The following is a 15,483-nucleotide window of genomic DNA, read 5'->3' as shown; positions in this document are numbered from 1 at the left end:
TATGAGCAAAGGGGAGTGTTGGTTAGGAGTACAGTGGTATCGACCGTGAGTAACTTTTTACTTGCTCCTCCGTAGCCCCTAGCGGCCCGGAGTTGAGTATATCGGCAGCATGACGCAGACTTGTCTTTTTCACATGGGTACTGGTTTTGTGGGTGTTCATCGCAGAAAGGGGTAGGCTACTGTCATTGACATGTTTTAGTTACAAGTAATTCTGTGAATTACTAGTAGATAATGTCCTTGTTTGCATCCAAAAAGAAGTTTGATAGCAGCCATAAGTACTGATGCTGCAAATATAATTTATGCTCGTGTTTGTCTTGTCCCAGAATAACTCCCATCTTGCCTACCTTTGGCAAGATGGGAGTAAATCTGGGGTATAGTTTAGTAGTAGTCCAATGCTGGGATCATGGTATAAGCTAGTTTGGTTAATCAGATGGAGTCCTTGTTGGGACTTTTTTTTCATATTTCAGGGAATCTTTCTGAGAAACGCTTAGGTGAGGGGCGAAAGTGTGTGCTTGTGTGGAGTTAAGGCATCATGCCTTTGGAAGTACGTGGGGAACGTGGGTGTTCGTTTTCTTGCCAGTGGCTCGGCCTGGTGACAAGTGTCCCCCTTTGTTAGTTCACCTAGGTGTTGTGCCTCTGACAGAAACGACCGCGCCTGCGGCGCCTCCCACATGCACAGCCACACACTGCAACCCAGGCGTATACTCTGATGGACGGAAACGCAGTCGCCTCGTGTCCCGCCCGGTGCCAATCCCGTCCACTCCCGGGTCACAGCATGCGTTGCAACTACGCAGCTCAGATTGCATCAGCCCAGCAACTCTGTGAGCCCTCAACAATTCACCAATCAGCAGCACCGCTGAGCTTGCTGTGGAAGTGACCTGCGATGCAAGGACAATGCGACCTGTACTCTCGGGGAAGTTGCCAGTCAGTGCGTCCTAAGTGAAACGAACAACACACAGTTAGTTACAGGCTTGTCCCGAGAAGTTGCCTCCGTTTCCCCCGGCATTGCCAAATATGTTTTTAAGGTCCCGATTCGCTGACGAAACGTTCTCCATCATCACCTTGAGCGTGTTTGGTACCCTGCCACTCACGCGTGTCTAAATGCCAAATCTTTATTTTTTTTTTCGTAACGGCAATTTGGCCATTGGTTTCAGTTTTAGCAGGTGCCGCTACCTGCTTATTTTGCTAGTATATTTGTTTAAAGAATTGTATTCTTGTTCTCTCATCTTTTCCAATAAATAGAATCCCTGACTGCTGCACGGGTTAATTAATACTTCGGAGAGGACCAAGCCGCTTTAACCCCTTCTCCGCTGCACGGGCATTTGGTGACTGAATGTGTTCATGCCGCTGAAAGGTTTTCTGCACCCATAATAACCAGGGCAAGCATCTGACATGTGTAATTCTAGAGATTCCAGTTCGACAGCGCCCGTTTCACATTAACTGAAAATAAGTTTTGTGTGGGTGTGTGGTTCTTACTGCTCATGCCTTGGGCAGCCGCAACTGGTTTTATACATATCTATGTTCCAGTTGCTGTCCTTTTTAAAGTTGAATCTATTCATTTTACCCGGCCTTTTCTTTTATAACTACAAAGAGACGAGTTTCCATCGAAAGTACATGAAATCCATCCAGTGAGTGTGTTTCTCGGTTTGATTTAGTTCGGGTGTAATAAGAGTATTTTATTAATGCACGCTAAAGCTGCTTGTAGGAGAAAACCCTGACAGAGCCATTGCACATTTTGGTAATTGAACAAATAAAATGTGTCCGTTCGTCAACCTATCTCTCCCGTATCTGCGTCGTAGGTGGTGAATTTCTTTAAAGAGCAGATTTTGCCTGTAGCACTGTGCCGTGCGTGCTTAGACTTCTTTTTGTCTGTTCAATGGTAGCATCATGTGTTTGGTCTACAGCTCAGCTAATGACCAGACTCCAAGCAACGCAGAACACAGCAGCAACGTTGACTTGCCACTTTCAAAATGCATCCATGACTTCTAGCCATCGTTTCCGTTTCACCTCTGTCATTTCAAACATGTACAAACTCAAGTCACACAAAAGCCAGTCGCAAAGCCACATTGCACGCGCGTGTCATATCATAAGTATGACACACATGCATGATGGCCATGCATTACGTGACCTGCACACGCATGAAGCACACAAACACATGCATGACACACACACACACAGCACAAACACACAACATAGATACATATACCCTAGTGGAGCCAAAGCCCCAAACCATCCCAGCTGTATCAGGGGGGCCAATGAACTCCAGAGGATGCAAGCGTGGGATTATCCACGCTTATAAAACAAATACAATTCTTTTCACAAAAAAGGTGCTGGACTAGTCACACTTGTGGCACAAAACATGCCATAATTAACATACTCACATCTAACACCCCCCCCCCCCACACACCAGGGAATCTGAAATTCGAAATCATCCAAGATACAATATCAATGGGGGACTGAGGTAACTTACAGTGCTGTAGACTTTTCAGTATGAAATTCACCTTGCTTTCTGACCATATTTAAAGTTAGTGGAAAACTGATTTAAACTAGAAGGATGAAATGAGACAAAGGCCTGTTCCCGTGTAACTAGTATTTCGACAACTAATTGGGAGGCTGCCAGAAATGATTCAACTGGTAGCTATCATGAATGATTCATACAATTTAGAAAAAAAGATATTGCCTAACATACTATGCTTGTGCAGTAGATATTGTATTTGACACAAAACCACCAAGACACAATGGTAGACAAAAATAGAATTGTTTACAAGAAAGAAAAAAAAATAGAAGCTTGTGTAAACTATTTTGGATTACATCATTGCTTTTAAAGAAAATAATGAAGAATTTTACCAGGAGGTGACAAATATGTACAAAACTAACAACATCTTGGTAATACACAAATACATTTGACTTTCAAAAGGAAGAAAGAAAAAGAAGCTGAATTTGACAAGTCACGCTCAGTATGGCAGCAGCCTGATTTGTAAAATCACCCCAGAATGTAAAATAAAAACTGAGTGGATTTTAGTTACAAAACAAATGCCAGTAAAGTTTTAAACTTATTCAAGTTTAACATGAGGCTTAAACAGATGCACATTTGGCCTTACAGGCAGACCCAGGCTGCTGCCATACTGAGCGTGATTTGTCAAATTCAGCTTCTTTTTCTTTTTGAAAGTCAAGTGTATTTGTGTATTACCAGGATGAAGGACCATGGGTACAGTGGACGTCACACTAGGGATTTTTACTGGCACGCCCCGTCAACGTTCCTTTTGGAGTTTCAAAAACAACAACTGTAATGCTCTGCAGCTTCTACTAGATGTCGGCCTATGCATAGCATGTGAATCTAAGCAGATACAAGCATCAGAAATACGATTACGGTGATTAATGTATCCCATATTTCTGATGTTTGTGAAATCTGCTTAGATCAGATGCTGTGCATAGGACGACATCTAGTGGAAGCTGCGGAGTATTACAGTTTGTTTTTCGAAACTCGAAAAGGGACGTCGAACAGGGTGTGCCAGTAATACTATCCCTATCAGATACAAGCATCAGAAATACGATTACGGTGAGTAATGTATCCCATATATATCGAACTTCCAAAAAGGTACACAAGCACCTTGCAAAAGCACTCTACAACTTAGTCCAAAATGAATGGAGCCAACACATTCAGGTTTGCAGGTACCAGATTACTTTATTATAAATTTCCCATGCCAAGGTCTGACACAGAATCAGATGTATAAGGCGGTTTGCAACGCACAAGTTGCTTGATGACATAGAAATGACAACATTCTCCCAGTATTTATCCCAGCTCTAGTGCATAATTTGCTTTGGCAAATGATATTCATTACATAAGCAATGCTGCAACAGGAGGACCATGTTAACATTTGTTCAATATACACCAATGCCTATGTTATTGCACCCTCCAAATTAAACTGTCACTGATTCCTAATCAATGCAGTCACTGAATTATGTTTTCACAGGAAATGACCCACATAGTGTGTTAATAGAGAAATAAAGAAATAAGAAAATAATGGCAGCAATCTAAATACAACATGCATAACGCTGAATGATGAGATGTCCGTATCTTACTTCCCTGTCCATATGTCTGCTGTCAAACATATCGAAACATGCAAACAAAGAAAAATATATCAGTTTAGTTTATTATTTGCTTGTTAGGCGCTTATACAGCAAATACATTCTGTTTCAAAGCGCCCACAGGGCAACAGGGAGGGAACATGAGATCGAAGAACAATTAAATGTACAAAAAATACAGTGGGGGAGATGACGACCAAACCTACTATGCCTTGTGAGTAGCCAGAACCTGCAAGTGCAGCAAGGAAGAGAGAAGCAGGGTAGGTGCTGGGGTGTCCGTGCTCAAGGCAGTCACAGATGAAGTGCAAGGCATGGTAAGTGCTATGTGGCCAGCCGCCATGTTGGGTGGAAAGTGCGAGTCTCCAGTACGGAGGATGTGCCGAGGCAAGTGCTGAAGGTAGACAGAAGCTGGAGAGATTGGATGTGTGTGATCTGGGGCCCGAGAATGCAGAAGGGTCCAAGACACCAATCATAGCCATTGTGAAATTGGCAAAGGGAAGGTCCTGCTCAAGACGCAGAGGGAGGGGGAGGCTGTTCCATAGAAGGGATCCAGCTGTGGAAAGCGAACAACCTCCTGCTGTCTGTTTAGCAAAAACGCTTTACACACAGAGAGTTGGAACCAGAGGAACGAAGAGGGCTAGAAGGAGAGTATTTTGTATGAGAGAGTTGCAGATAGTGTGGTCCCTGGCCCCAGGCAGCCTTGTGGATAATGCAGAGGGATTTGATCCATGCAGCAACTGTAAGCCAATGGAGACTTTTTAGGGCTGGGGAGATGTGGTCTGTGGGCTTAAGGCCAAGGATTAGTCTTGCTGCTCTATTCTGGATTAGCTGAAGGGGTCGCAGGGTGGACGAAGGTAGATTGAGGAGGAGGCTATTGCAATAGTCAAGCCTAGAGAGAACCAGGGCTCAGGAGACTTTGAGCTTCTGGGGGAAAGTGAGAAAAGGGAGAATTCCATTGAGAAGGAAGAGGTGAAAGAGGGACATCTTAGCAATGTCCTGAGTCTAAGGGTGGAAGGAGAGAGAGGAGTCAAAGATGACTTCAAGATTTCTGGCTTCAGAAGAAGGAGCAGGGGGAGCGCCCAAGGTGGGAGGCCAGAGAGAAGGGAAGGTGGTAGCAGGCGTTCCAATCGGAAGGATCTCCGTTTTGCTGGCATTGCGGCAGAGAACGGTTGACGGCAAATATTTTTATGAACATCACTGAGCAATGTTTTTTTCTAGGCTTTTAAAAGCTTGAAACGGTCATGGTTTGATTTTCATGGATCATTCATGTTTGTATTCCTGCTCTCTCCAAACCTTGTTCCAAATGATGTGAAGAATTGGCAAAATGGGCACTTTGTGCTGCAGACGTTTGTTGTTCGCTTCAAGGTACAAACAGATTAATTGTTAATAGGTGAACTTGGTGATGGCAGGGGCAGGTCATAGACCGAAGTTAAACCACCAACTCTGCACACAATCCAATGTTGCCTTATGTAGCTATTGTTGTGAATGTGTCCAATATGATCAACAAAATAAATCTTGACTTGATATCTCACACCATACCGGTTACAGTTTTACCAAATTGTGTGGGGCATTTCAGCTGGTCTAATGGCACGTTATGATATGATAGTTTATTTATAACGCGCTTAATACCCAGAGGTTTCTAAGCGTGGACCTGGGGATCAAACCTGTGTTGCTCCGTGTCGTCTTGCTTCCAAGGGGAGCATGTTGCCCCTGAGCTATCCTCCTGAGATCCTCCCGGTGTCATATCGTCTTGTTGGGCCGTGACTTCTGCCACCAATCTTCCCGCCTTGACTGATGTAGTACGCTTGCTCTTTCACCTGTCCTTTGCCAGTCTCTGCGTATCTTGTGAATCTGCTCTCGCATCTGTTCGTGCCAGCTGCACGTTGTAAGTATATCATAGGGGGTCTGTGTACCATTCACAGATTGAGCCTTGAGTTAGGGTCAAGTCAGATGTTTTTGGGGATTCAATGAATTGAAGTCCTTGGAGACTACCAATGTTTAAAAACAAGTTTGTCAGAAGTTTGACAGTCATGCAGTGTATTGGGGAGGTGCAACTGAGTCAGAAGCTGGTGACCCCATCCAAATAGGGTGATTTGAGAGGAAATGGGCGTTCTGAAGCCCTCTTTGGCCCCAGTGTGGAAAAATTAAAGCTTTCTTTCATAATGAATACTACGCATTCTAAACATATTTATTCTCTTTCCTTTTGTTTGCGTTCGTTTTTTCAATAAAGCATACTTCTGAAGTGGCCTGCATGCAGCGGTGTTCATCAACATTGGAATTGTTCCACCTACAGGCCAATTCATGGGAACACATCGTAATTCAAAGTGTAACGTTAATGTAGTGCTTTTAATTTGCTGATGGGTTAACCATTTTCTGTTTTTTCCTAGAAAAAATGAGTGCACCAACCCAGCCCCCGCACAAAGAGGGTATCAAAACCATTGATAATGTGGAGGACCACAGCTACAAGCAGGAGAAGAAGATCAGAGCCACTCTTCGGTCAACGGAACGCGACCACAAGAAAAACGAGCAGTGTTCCTTCATGCTGGACTCGGTCGCTGGTTCGTTGCCAAAAAAATCTATTCCAGACATTGATCTTAACAAGCCTTACCTCAGCCTTGGCTGTAGCAATGCTAAACTTCCTGTGTCGGTACCCGTGCCCATAGCCAGAACTACACGTCAGACTTCGAGGACTGACTGCCCCGCTGATCGATTGAAGTTCTTTGAAACCTTGCGACTTTTGCTAAAACTTACCTCAGTGTCCAAGAAAAAGGAAAGGGAACAGAGAGGGCAGGAAAATACCTCCATGTGGTTGAACAGATCCAATGAACTGATCTGGCTTGAACTGCAGGCCTGGCATGCGGGACGGAGCATCAATGACCAAGACTTGTATCTCTATACCGCACGGCAGGCCATCCCAGATATCATCAATCAAATTCTAACGTTTAAAGTTAATTATAGGAGCATCTCCTGTGTACGGAATGGCACGGACCTCAATGGTACTGCAGGACAGGGGCAATTTAATGCCACCCATGGTGTCAGTGTCCTTGGGTTTTCCAGCTATAAGGACCATCTACAGCGCCAGCGGGTCTCGTTTGAGCAAGTCAAGCAGATTATGGAGCTGTTGGAGTACGTCGAAGCACTTTATCCATCTCAGCAAGCCCTTCAGAAGGACTACGAGAAGTACGCTGCAAAAGACTTTCAGGACAGAGTGCAGGCACTCTGTCTGTGGTTAAATATTACAAAGGACTTGAACCACAAATTAAGGATTATGGGAACTGTCTTGGGTGTAAAAAACTTATCAGACAGTGGCTGGCCAGTGTTTGAAATGCCTTCTCCTCGACAGTCCAATGACCACGAAGAGGACGACGAGGACACGGAACGAGAGGAGGAAGACATGATGAAGGATTCCTCGGAAACATGCTCGGACATAAGTGAGGATGAAGAACAAAGCACTGTGAGGAGTATTGCACAAATCCGGCAACACATGGAGAACAGTTTTTCCAGCAAACCAAAGGTTCCCTCTCCAGACCATTTTTTGAGGAGTCTAGACCGGCTTGCTTCAGAGGATGACTCGTTCTGCCTGGCAACACACGAGTGCAGCCCAGACAGCGGCTGCAGCAGACACTGCTTGACTTCCATGTACCGACCCTTTGTGGACAAAGCTCTGAAGCAGATGGGGTTAAGGAAACTCATTTTAAGACTGCACAAGCTTATGCATGGGTCCTTGCAAAGGGCACGCATTGCGCTAAGAAAGTCTGACCACCCACTAGAGGTAGGTTTCTCGGCAAAAAACGTCAATGGAACTGGCCTCCAGACCATGGTTGATAACGGTTCGTTATTATTTCTAAAGCTGTATACTTGTGAGAAAGCTTGAAGGGTGGCATAACGGTGCAGTTGTGACGGATGCTAATTGACAAGGTTGATGGCAATGCAAATATGCAGATGTATTGAGGTTTATGTAGTGATTGGGTTTTCAAATTGTATCATGGCTTTATATCTGTTACTTGCAGTTACTGGCTAAGTTGACCTCTTGAATAAGGTCACATGTTCTTTGGCATCTTATTGCAGTGCTGTTAAGTTGCACGCAGCACCAGATTTTGCTGCATACTGTTTGAAATTCTATCTAAGAAAGGTAGTCATTGGTCCATTGCGTGGTAAAGGCTTAAACAATATCATGGGTGCCATGCTGTTAATACTGGTTGCTGTCCCGTTTTTTAATCACTGAACCCTGTATACTAATTTTGCAAACTCCGGTTTAGACACACTTGCCAAATGCTGTATTGCTTTCTGAGCACTGGCGATGCTCCTGTGCCAATCCGGGGATCCGCCAGAAAACTGTTCAAAAGCACTGGCACCTTTCAAGGCAGGACGGGGATTGAAATTGCAGGGAAAATCCCGCCCTGGCTTGTCTCAAACTTCCCAATCTTCGTGTTCCACCATACTCCTGCTATTATGCTGCCAGGAGCACACCCGGTGCCGCTTCTTGGCTCTCGAGCAACTGTGAAGGTTTCTTTAGGTTTGGACAGTGCACGACGTGCAATTACACTCCACTGATTAAGAAGACATTCATGCATCCCACCCTAAAGAAAACCTGCACTATCCGGGACTACGACGTGCATAGTAGATGGAATAGTTTGTGCAGCAGACATTGTGTAGGATTCACTGTCAGGCCTTTAAGAACATGGAATTTGAGGCAATAAAGAAAACCACTCCACTTACCCTCATTTCAACTCATTTTGTAGGGTTCTACAAAGGGCCCCCTGCTGATTATGGGCTCTGTGTATTTGATTAAAAAAAACAATTGCAAAACAACATGATCAAGGCCTTTATGTCACCCCAAATTCCTGTGGTCCGTTTCTCATAAATGACTTTTGGGTATTTTTTAACAAAATATATTTTTATTCATATCTCACAAAAAGCAATCTCTTAAAAGCAATTCTTATATACACATTTTCCAAATCAGCATTTAAGCTCATTCATATGACAAAAATTAACAATTCTCGGGAGGATGTCTCGGGAGGATAGCTCAGGGGCAACACACTCGCCTTGGAAGCAAGATGAAACGGAGCAACACAGGTTCGATCCCGGAGTCCGCGCTTAGAAGCCTCTGGGTATTAAGCGCGTTATAAATAACCTATCATATCATTCATTTGGTTTTCAGACACAAAAAAACAGATCTGATTGGTCTAACTAAACACATGTATCCAGCATAGATCCAGCCTATATATGCAATCCGTGAACAAAAAGATTTGTTACAGGTTTATTTCAAGTTCTTATTCTTGCTTGACCTGCCCTTTCTTTGCACTGTCGTGGTGATTTCAAAGAGAGGTCGACACAGTGTGTTATTCGGCCATTTTATGAACCATAGCTGACATGAATAAAAATATCTTTTGTTAAAAAATACCCCAAAGTCATTTATGAGAAACAGACCAGATTGATTTGGGGGGACACAAAGGCATTTGTGTGATTAACCTGGAAGACCAAGGCCTACCAGGTACCCTTAGTATAAAATTATTTGATTAAAAACCAATCCACTTATATGGGGTGACAATAAACCAGATTTAGGCCAGCAGAAAGATGGTGAATTATGTGACGTCACATGAAGTACTCAACAGTCTTTCTCATGCATGAAGAGATGTTCTGTTTCTTACGCAAAGATTCCCCCCAACCAACCCCCTACTCGGGGGTCTTCCATTAGTGTATACTTTCAACTGGACACATCTACATTTATTCAACATGGCAAAGTAGGCAGTGAGATGGGCTATTAGGATGATATGTTGTTTCTTCTTTGAGGATACTGACTGTGGACCATTTTAATAGTCTATTTTTGCTCCTTTGTTTTCCCTTTCCTTTGTTTTTATTTTGGGCTGTATTTCTGGGACTTTTTTACATTTTGCTTTTTCATTTTGTTGTCTTCAAAGTCTGCTATCTCCGAGCCCATAATTTGCAGAATATTCAGAGGGGCAATGGGTGGGCTCTGACGGTGGCATTGACCGCCAGGGTTTACAGCCTAGAAATGATTGATGGAATGTGTATGACCAGTTTATGAATTAGGAAATCTTTGGGGTCATGCTCATTTTTGCATCACACTAATTTGATGTTTGTTTTGAAGGCGACCCTTAGCATAGAGGGTCAGGTGCTTCTAGGTTTTAAAAATATATATTTATAGGTAGTTGTGTGCCCTCGTGGTAATGGGGATCAAGAATTGGGGATTTGGGTTAGGGTTCACTGTGTATTGAACACCAAAATATTGTGGTTTTGTAGATACAGTGACTTTTGGAGCTGGTTTGTAATGTGTGTCGATATTTGGATAAGGTAACAAAAACTACAAAAGGAGGCACTATGTGAAATGAAAATGAATCATAAGAGTGATTATGTTTAAAGCGATACAGCTGTGCCTGCAGTCCTAAACGAGCCTTAACAATACCAATCTCAGGGTTCGAAATCGGCTCCTGCTTGAAGCCTAGAAGAGCCTGGTTACCTTGACACCCAACCGCTACCAGGAGCTACTTTTGACTTCCCAGGCCAACGGATGCAGAACAAACACACCTATGTGAATTTAACTTGGTTTTGGGATAATCTATACATAAACATTTTTGGACACACCTTACAACATTTAAAGCAAAAGGGGACATACATAATGGACACAATTATATTTTTGCATCTTATGTGGAAGTTAGATTTGCAGAACGCTATGAGCTAGCTCATTGTTCCCCAGTGGTAGCTCCTGGTCATTGGTTAATGCTGGATACCAAGGAGCTGCTTTTAGCTCCTACTTATCCAATCTTAATTTTGATCACTGCAATCTTCACTGCGTTTGTCAGCATTTTAACGTTCATGTTATAAAATATGACCCTCAATCATTCACCTTCTGAGTAACTGGTTTTGAGTTTTCCAAATGGGATTTGCTCTGGGGTTCTGTGCTCACCATGAACGTAGCTTTGTGCATATATCCTAACTTGGACTCTGCAGAATGTCACTCATAAGGCTAAAGAACATGTGCCGCTTTTCATTTTTTAGGCACTTAATATGCAAGATACATCTATCTCTTATTCTTTCGACTGTTTTTCCTGCCAACTAGAAAAACACTGCTTGGTCTCGATTTGCAGCGTGGAAACTTGTTGTTGGTGAGAGAACAAGCTCCATTCCAGCCTTTGTAGTGCAAGTAAAAAGCTTCAGCCAAGCCCAGGGTCATTTGTGCAGTTTAAAAATCAAATGTTTGGAAACATATTTACTTAGTTTCCAAACATAATTCTTAACAACTGCACAAGAAGCAGCTGACAATATTAAAGGGAGTGAAAGGTGTATTCTTCATGCAGTGTTTTGGCCCATAGTGTTGTTATCTGTGACCCTAAACCAGTGTTTCTTGATTTTCCTTTTATCCCCTTAACTGCTGAGCTTTAATCAAGTCTATGCAAAAAGGACGAGCATACTCGTCCTTAGCACTTACTGGAGGCTAAAGTCAGAGCATCTTACCAGTATGTGGCTAAAAGACGCAGCTTTGGATATTCCTTCAGGAGAAATTGAACTTTGCTTTTTTCGTAAGGGGGTTACTGCAAAACAAATGATTGTTCCTTCCTTTTTACTTAATTTCTGTCTCGCCATGGCATAATGGGAGTATTTCTTTCAGAAGGAACTGCTACCCTTGCTAAACTTTTACTGAAATCTGTGCCACTTTACTTTACAAGTAGTTCTTACAGCTTTGCAACCCCCCCCAACCCCGCCCCACCAAAGAAAACATTTCCCACAAAGCATGTATCAACAAGAGAAATGTCCCACTTTTTGGCAAAAGCTGGGGGTCACAAAACGAATAAGCATAACCCTGCCCCAAACTCTTTAAGGGGATTTCACCACCAGGATGTATTTATTTAGACCTCAATTCTGCATTACAATTACTTTGCCAGACAGGATTAGGACTCAAGGTTATCTAGCAGAATTTGTAATATTAACCTGCAGGCAAGTGATCAAATATAATGACAGCACGTAAGGGATTACCACCAGGCAGGGTGCACATGTGGGGAAGTTGCCAAAAAGATCATATTGGCAGTAGACTATCAATAATGAGAGCAGGCAGGGTAGTAGCAATATTGATTTTATGCAGTATTATCAATAAACCCGATCAGACTAGAATATCCATAAAATGGTGTTCAAAGTATACTCCAACAATGGAACCAGGTTGTGGGAAATTTCCCTTACTGTGGGAAATATGTCTAGTTAGTCAACCCTTCAGGTTTTCAATGAGCGCATAACTGGCACAAGGAAGTCACATTTCACATGGGTTTAATCAAATGAATAAAGGGCAGCCAGCCTAGCGGTGTACATTTTAATGACTAAGCTCAATCTGCATGCATCCAGCACTGCTCCTAGACGGTCGCAGATACTAAAGGCAGGCTATCTCCACCTACCAAATTTAAAGAATGGATTGATGGCTAGTGCCCAAAAATATGCACTTGGAACATTTCAATTTTATATGCAAAAACATAAACTGGCTGCAGGGTAAGCCAGTTTTAAAAGGTAGGTCTTGAGCTTCTGTCTGAATTTTGGGAAGCTTTCTTTAAATTTGACTTGGACCCTAGAGCGAGCCACCCAAGTGTTAACTAGCACATCGCTGTGGTGGATTTGAAGGCCAGAGGAGGATTATATTTTGTAGTGAGCACTTTGAATTAGACAAGTCCCTCTGCCGTTCGTATCCTCATGGAATCTATTCCACATTTTAAAGGGAGTTGTGAGATGTGAGAGGTCCTGTACATGCATGATCTGCCCTCAGTAGGGAAGGCATGGTATCACAAGAATGACGCTGACACAATGGATACAATTTGTAAAACCTTTTTTGAAAATGTTGGGGCTGGAGAAGCTCCTACTTTGCCCTGTAAATAAGATGGGAGTAGTCTCGACCATCAAATGATGAACAAAACAGTCCTAGTGGAGTCCGTCAAATCAAAAAAGGCCTATGCTAACACAATCTAATAACTCTTGTACAAAAAGTGTAAAAAGGAGAAATGTATGCATAGGAAAAATCAATGTTCAAAAGAATAAATGTGATTCCTACCCACGTTAGACCTCACGGAATAAGGCTGTCCCTGTAGGCAGGATGACGCACTCTGGCTCAGGTTCCAACACAATAAACCATTCCAAAATGTGGATTGAGGCCAGCCTGGCCTTCCACAAATAGTCTCTTTTCTTGACTTCCAAAATAATGCTTCAACAAAAAGTTCACTAAGGTCCCCCTCTGTCGGGCTCAGACGTATCACGACAAAGATCAACACACACTTGCAAGGGCACTCTCTTCCCCAAGCTCATTATACTTTGGGTCTCCCCCAGTTGTGCTCGGACCACTTTTGGATGTCGAAGACTTTCAAATGTCTGTGGCTTTCTTTACAGAACACCACAGGACCACTTCGACTCAAAGTTCACATTTACTCTTGCTTACTTCACCTTTGCTGTTCAATCGCTTTATTGCTTCAAACAATGTACCTTTCACAGAGACCTTCGAGTGGGCTGCTTCCTGTCGCCGGACCACTCCATTACTTAGTATCGCTGATCTCACAGCTGTTCTTACTTCAAAGTTCATTCACAGGTCTGTCTTTGTTCGCGTCTCATCCACACGTGTGCAGCCTTCACTTGCGATATAATGTTGCTACTTCATTTGCTTTAACACACACCCGTCTCTCAGATCGCTTGCCAACTCACCAGCTCTGCGACTCTTTCTTGGTTTTGCTATTTCCAATTCACGAGTCAAGGTTAGTACAACAGGATTGTCCTTGCCTCCCCAACTCTGCTGTTCACCTGGGAGGGTCATTGGCGTCCTTGAAACACAATGCAGTCTTCACTTATGCGACCTTGCCTTCTCCACGTGTCTTTCGCGGCCTGTCGGAGGCAACGACCTCCAGTAGGGAACTCTTGGGGTTTTCGACCCGCTGCTCTTGTCCCTTGGTCTGTTGCTCTGCTCCAGTAGGTGTGCCTTTGTCCCAGAAGTTCTGCTTGTAATCATGTTCCGCCTTGCTCAGAGTGTGTCTTTAGGTGTAGCCTTTTATTTGTGTGAGGAGAGCTAATTGGTATTAGGTTTATGCACTAAGAGTAAAGTGCTTGACTTTGCCTGACCCGATTTAACGGGACATGTCCAGTACAATGTGGCAGAGTTTGTCTAGTCACTCTGTCACCCACTCCCTAGGCCCAGTGTTTGTGTAAAAAGGGTGGGGGGAAGTTGGGACGTCGTAAAATCCTAAAAAATAGGATGGGCCAGGTAAACAAAAGAGGGGGAATACTGTGTCTCACCATCCATTACCTCACCTCCACTACCTGAAGGCCCTCGCCAAGCTGATCCTTCCGCACTGGTCCACTCCCCAGAGTCTGGATGTGCCCTGGCCACACGAGAGAGAGAGATTCCCAGGGACTAGCGGGTGAGACACCCTCTGGTTTCTCACACCCCGCACTTGACAGGCTACAACCCACGGGACTAAGACATCAGAAACAATGCTGCAGTAAATCACCAATGCAGTTTCACCCAACAGGCTAGCAACACACACATAGGACTACAGGAACCACAATGCAACATTACACATTTATATACATGGAAAGACCCACTTCAGCACTACAACAAAGGAATGTAGCACTGGCAGATGTAATGTCATGTACTCAGGTGACCATGGAATAGATGAAGACCACCTGCACATGTACAACTAAACACTCATCAGGGCACATGCATGGGAGCAACGCACAGGCCCAACACATGCACCATGGCATGCTGCCCTGTAAATGACAGACCTTGAAAGCGACGGGAGAAAATGTACTCCCTGAGTGAATTACTCCAAATGCAATTACTAGCATGGTAAATCATGCTTTGTGGCAGTACTTGTGAAATGCATGCACAGACCGTCTATCAACATGCCGTTCTAATGGGCAACACATCCACAATGCTCTGTGACTGACACCTAGGACCATTACCCTTGCAGACTGACTCTGGATAGAGCCAGCTACCATGGCTGATGACATCCATGCTGAATCCAGACACCACAGGTGGTGGCCTACAACGAGTCACACGTGTGGACCAGGCCATTCATCGAACAACCTTTGGCTTGTTGAAGGCTCTTTTCCAGTTCCTACACCGGTCTGGAGGGGCCCTAATGTACTGGCCAGAGAAGGTCGGACAATTGTCCTTGCCTGTGCCATGCTGCACAACATTTTCCTCAGAATGAATGTTCCCCTGCCCCCTGATGGGATCTGTTAAGGATTCCAATCAGACGTCACACACCAGCCCAGTACTCCTGCCAATGGCCTCGGGTGCCGCGCACAATTAAAACACTTTTACTTTATTTCCTAAGAATTCTGATTGAGATGGCACCCAACCCGTCTCACACCCCCTTTTACAAATACCCGCTTCACAATGGACCATGAACC

At 43.8% G+C, this 15,483-nt stretch overlaps 1 protein-coding gene across 5 annotated transcripts in view; it reads left to right on the top strand.

Annotated features, from left to right (window-relative positions):
* MAP3K4 (mitogen-activated protein kinase kinase kinase 4) overlaps nt 1-15,483 on the top strand; it is a 516,131-nt gene that overhangs the window by 219,641 nt on the left and 281,007 nt on the right. For all 5 annotated transcript variants that reach the window (XM_069607700.1, XM_069607697.1, XM_069607696.1 and 2 more), the window contains exon 3: nt 6,474-7,858. In XM_069607700.1, the coding sequence (XP_069463801.1) occupies nt 6,474-7,858 (1,385 nt within the window). The remainder of the gene's footprint in view (nt 1-6,473; nt 7,859-15,483) is intronic.

The sequence above is a fragment of the Ambystoma mexicanum genome, chromosome 4q (assembly GCF_040938575.1).
Source record: "Ambystoma mexicanum isolate Mex_15411 chromosome 4q, UKY_AmexF1_1, whole genome shotgun sequence".
Lineage (NCBI taxonomy): Eukaryota > Metazoa > Chordata > Amphibia > Caudata > Ambystomatidae > Ambystoma > Ambystoma mexicanum.
This window is presented reverse-complemented; position numbering and strand designations above follow the sequence as displayed.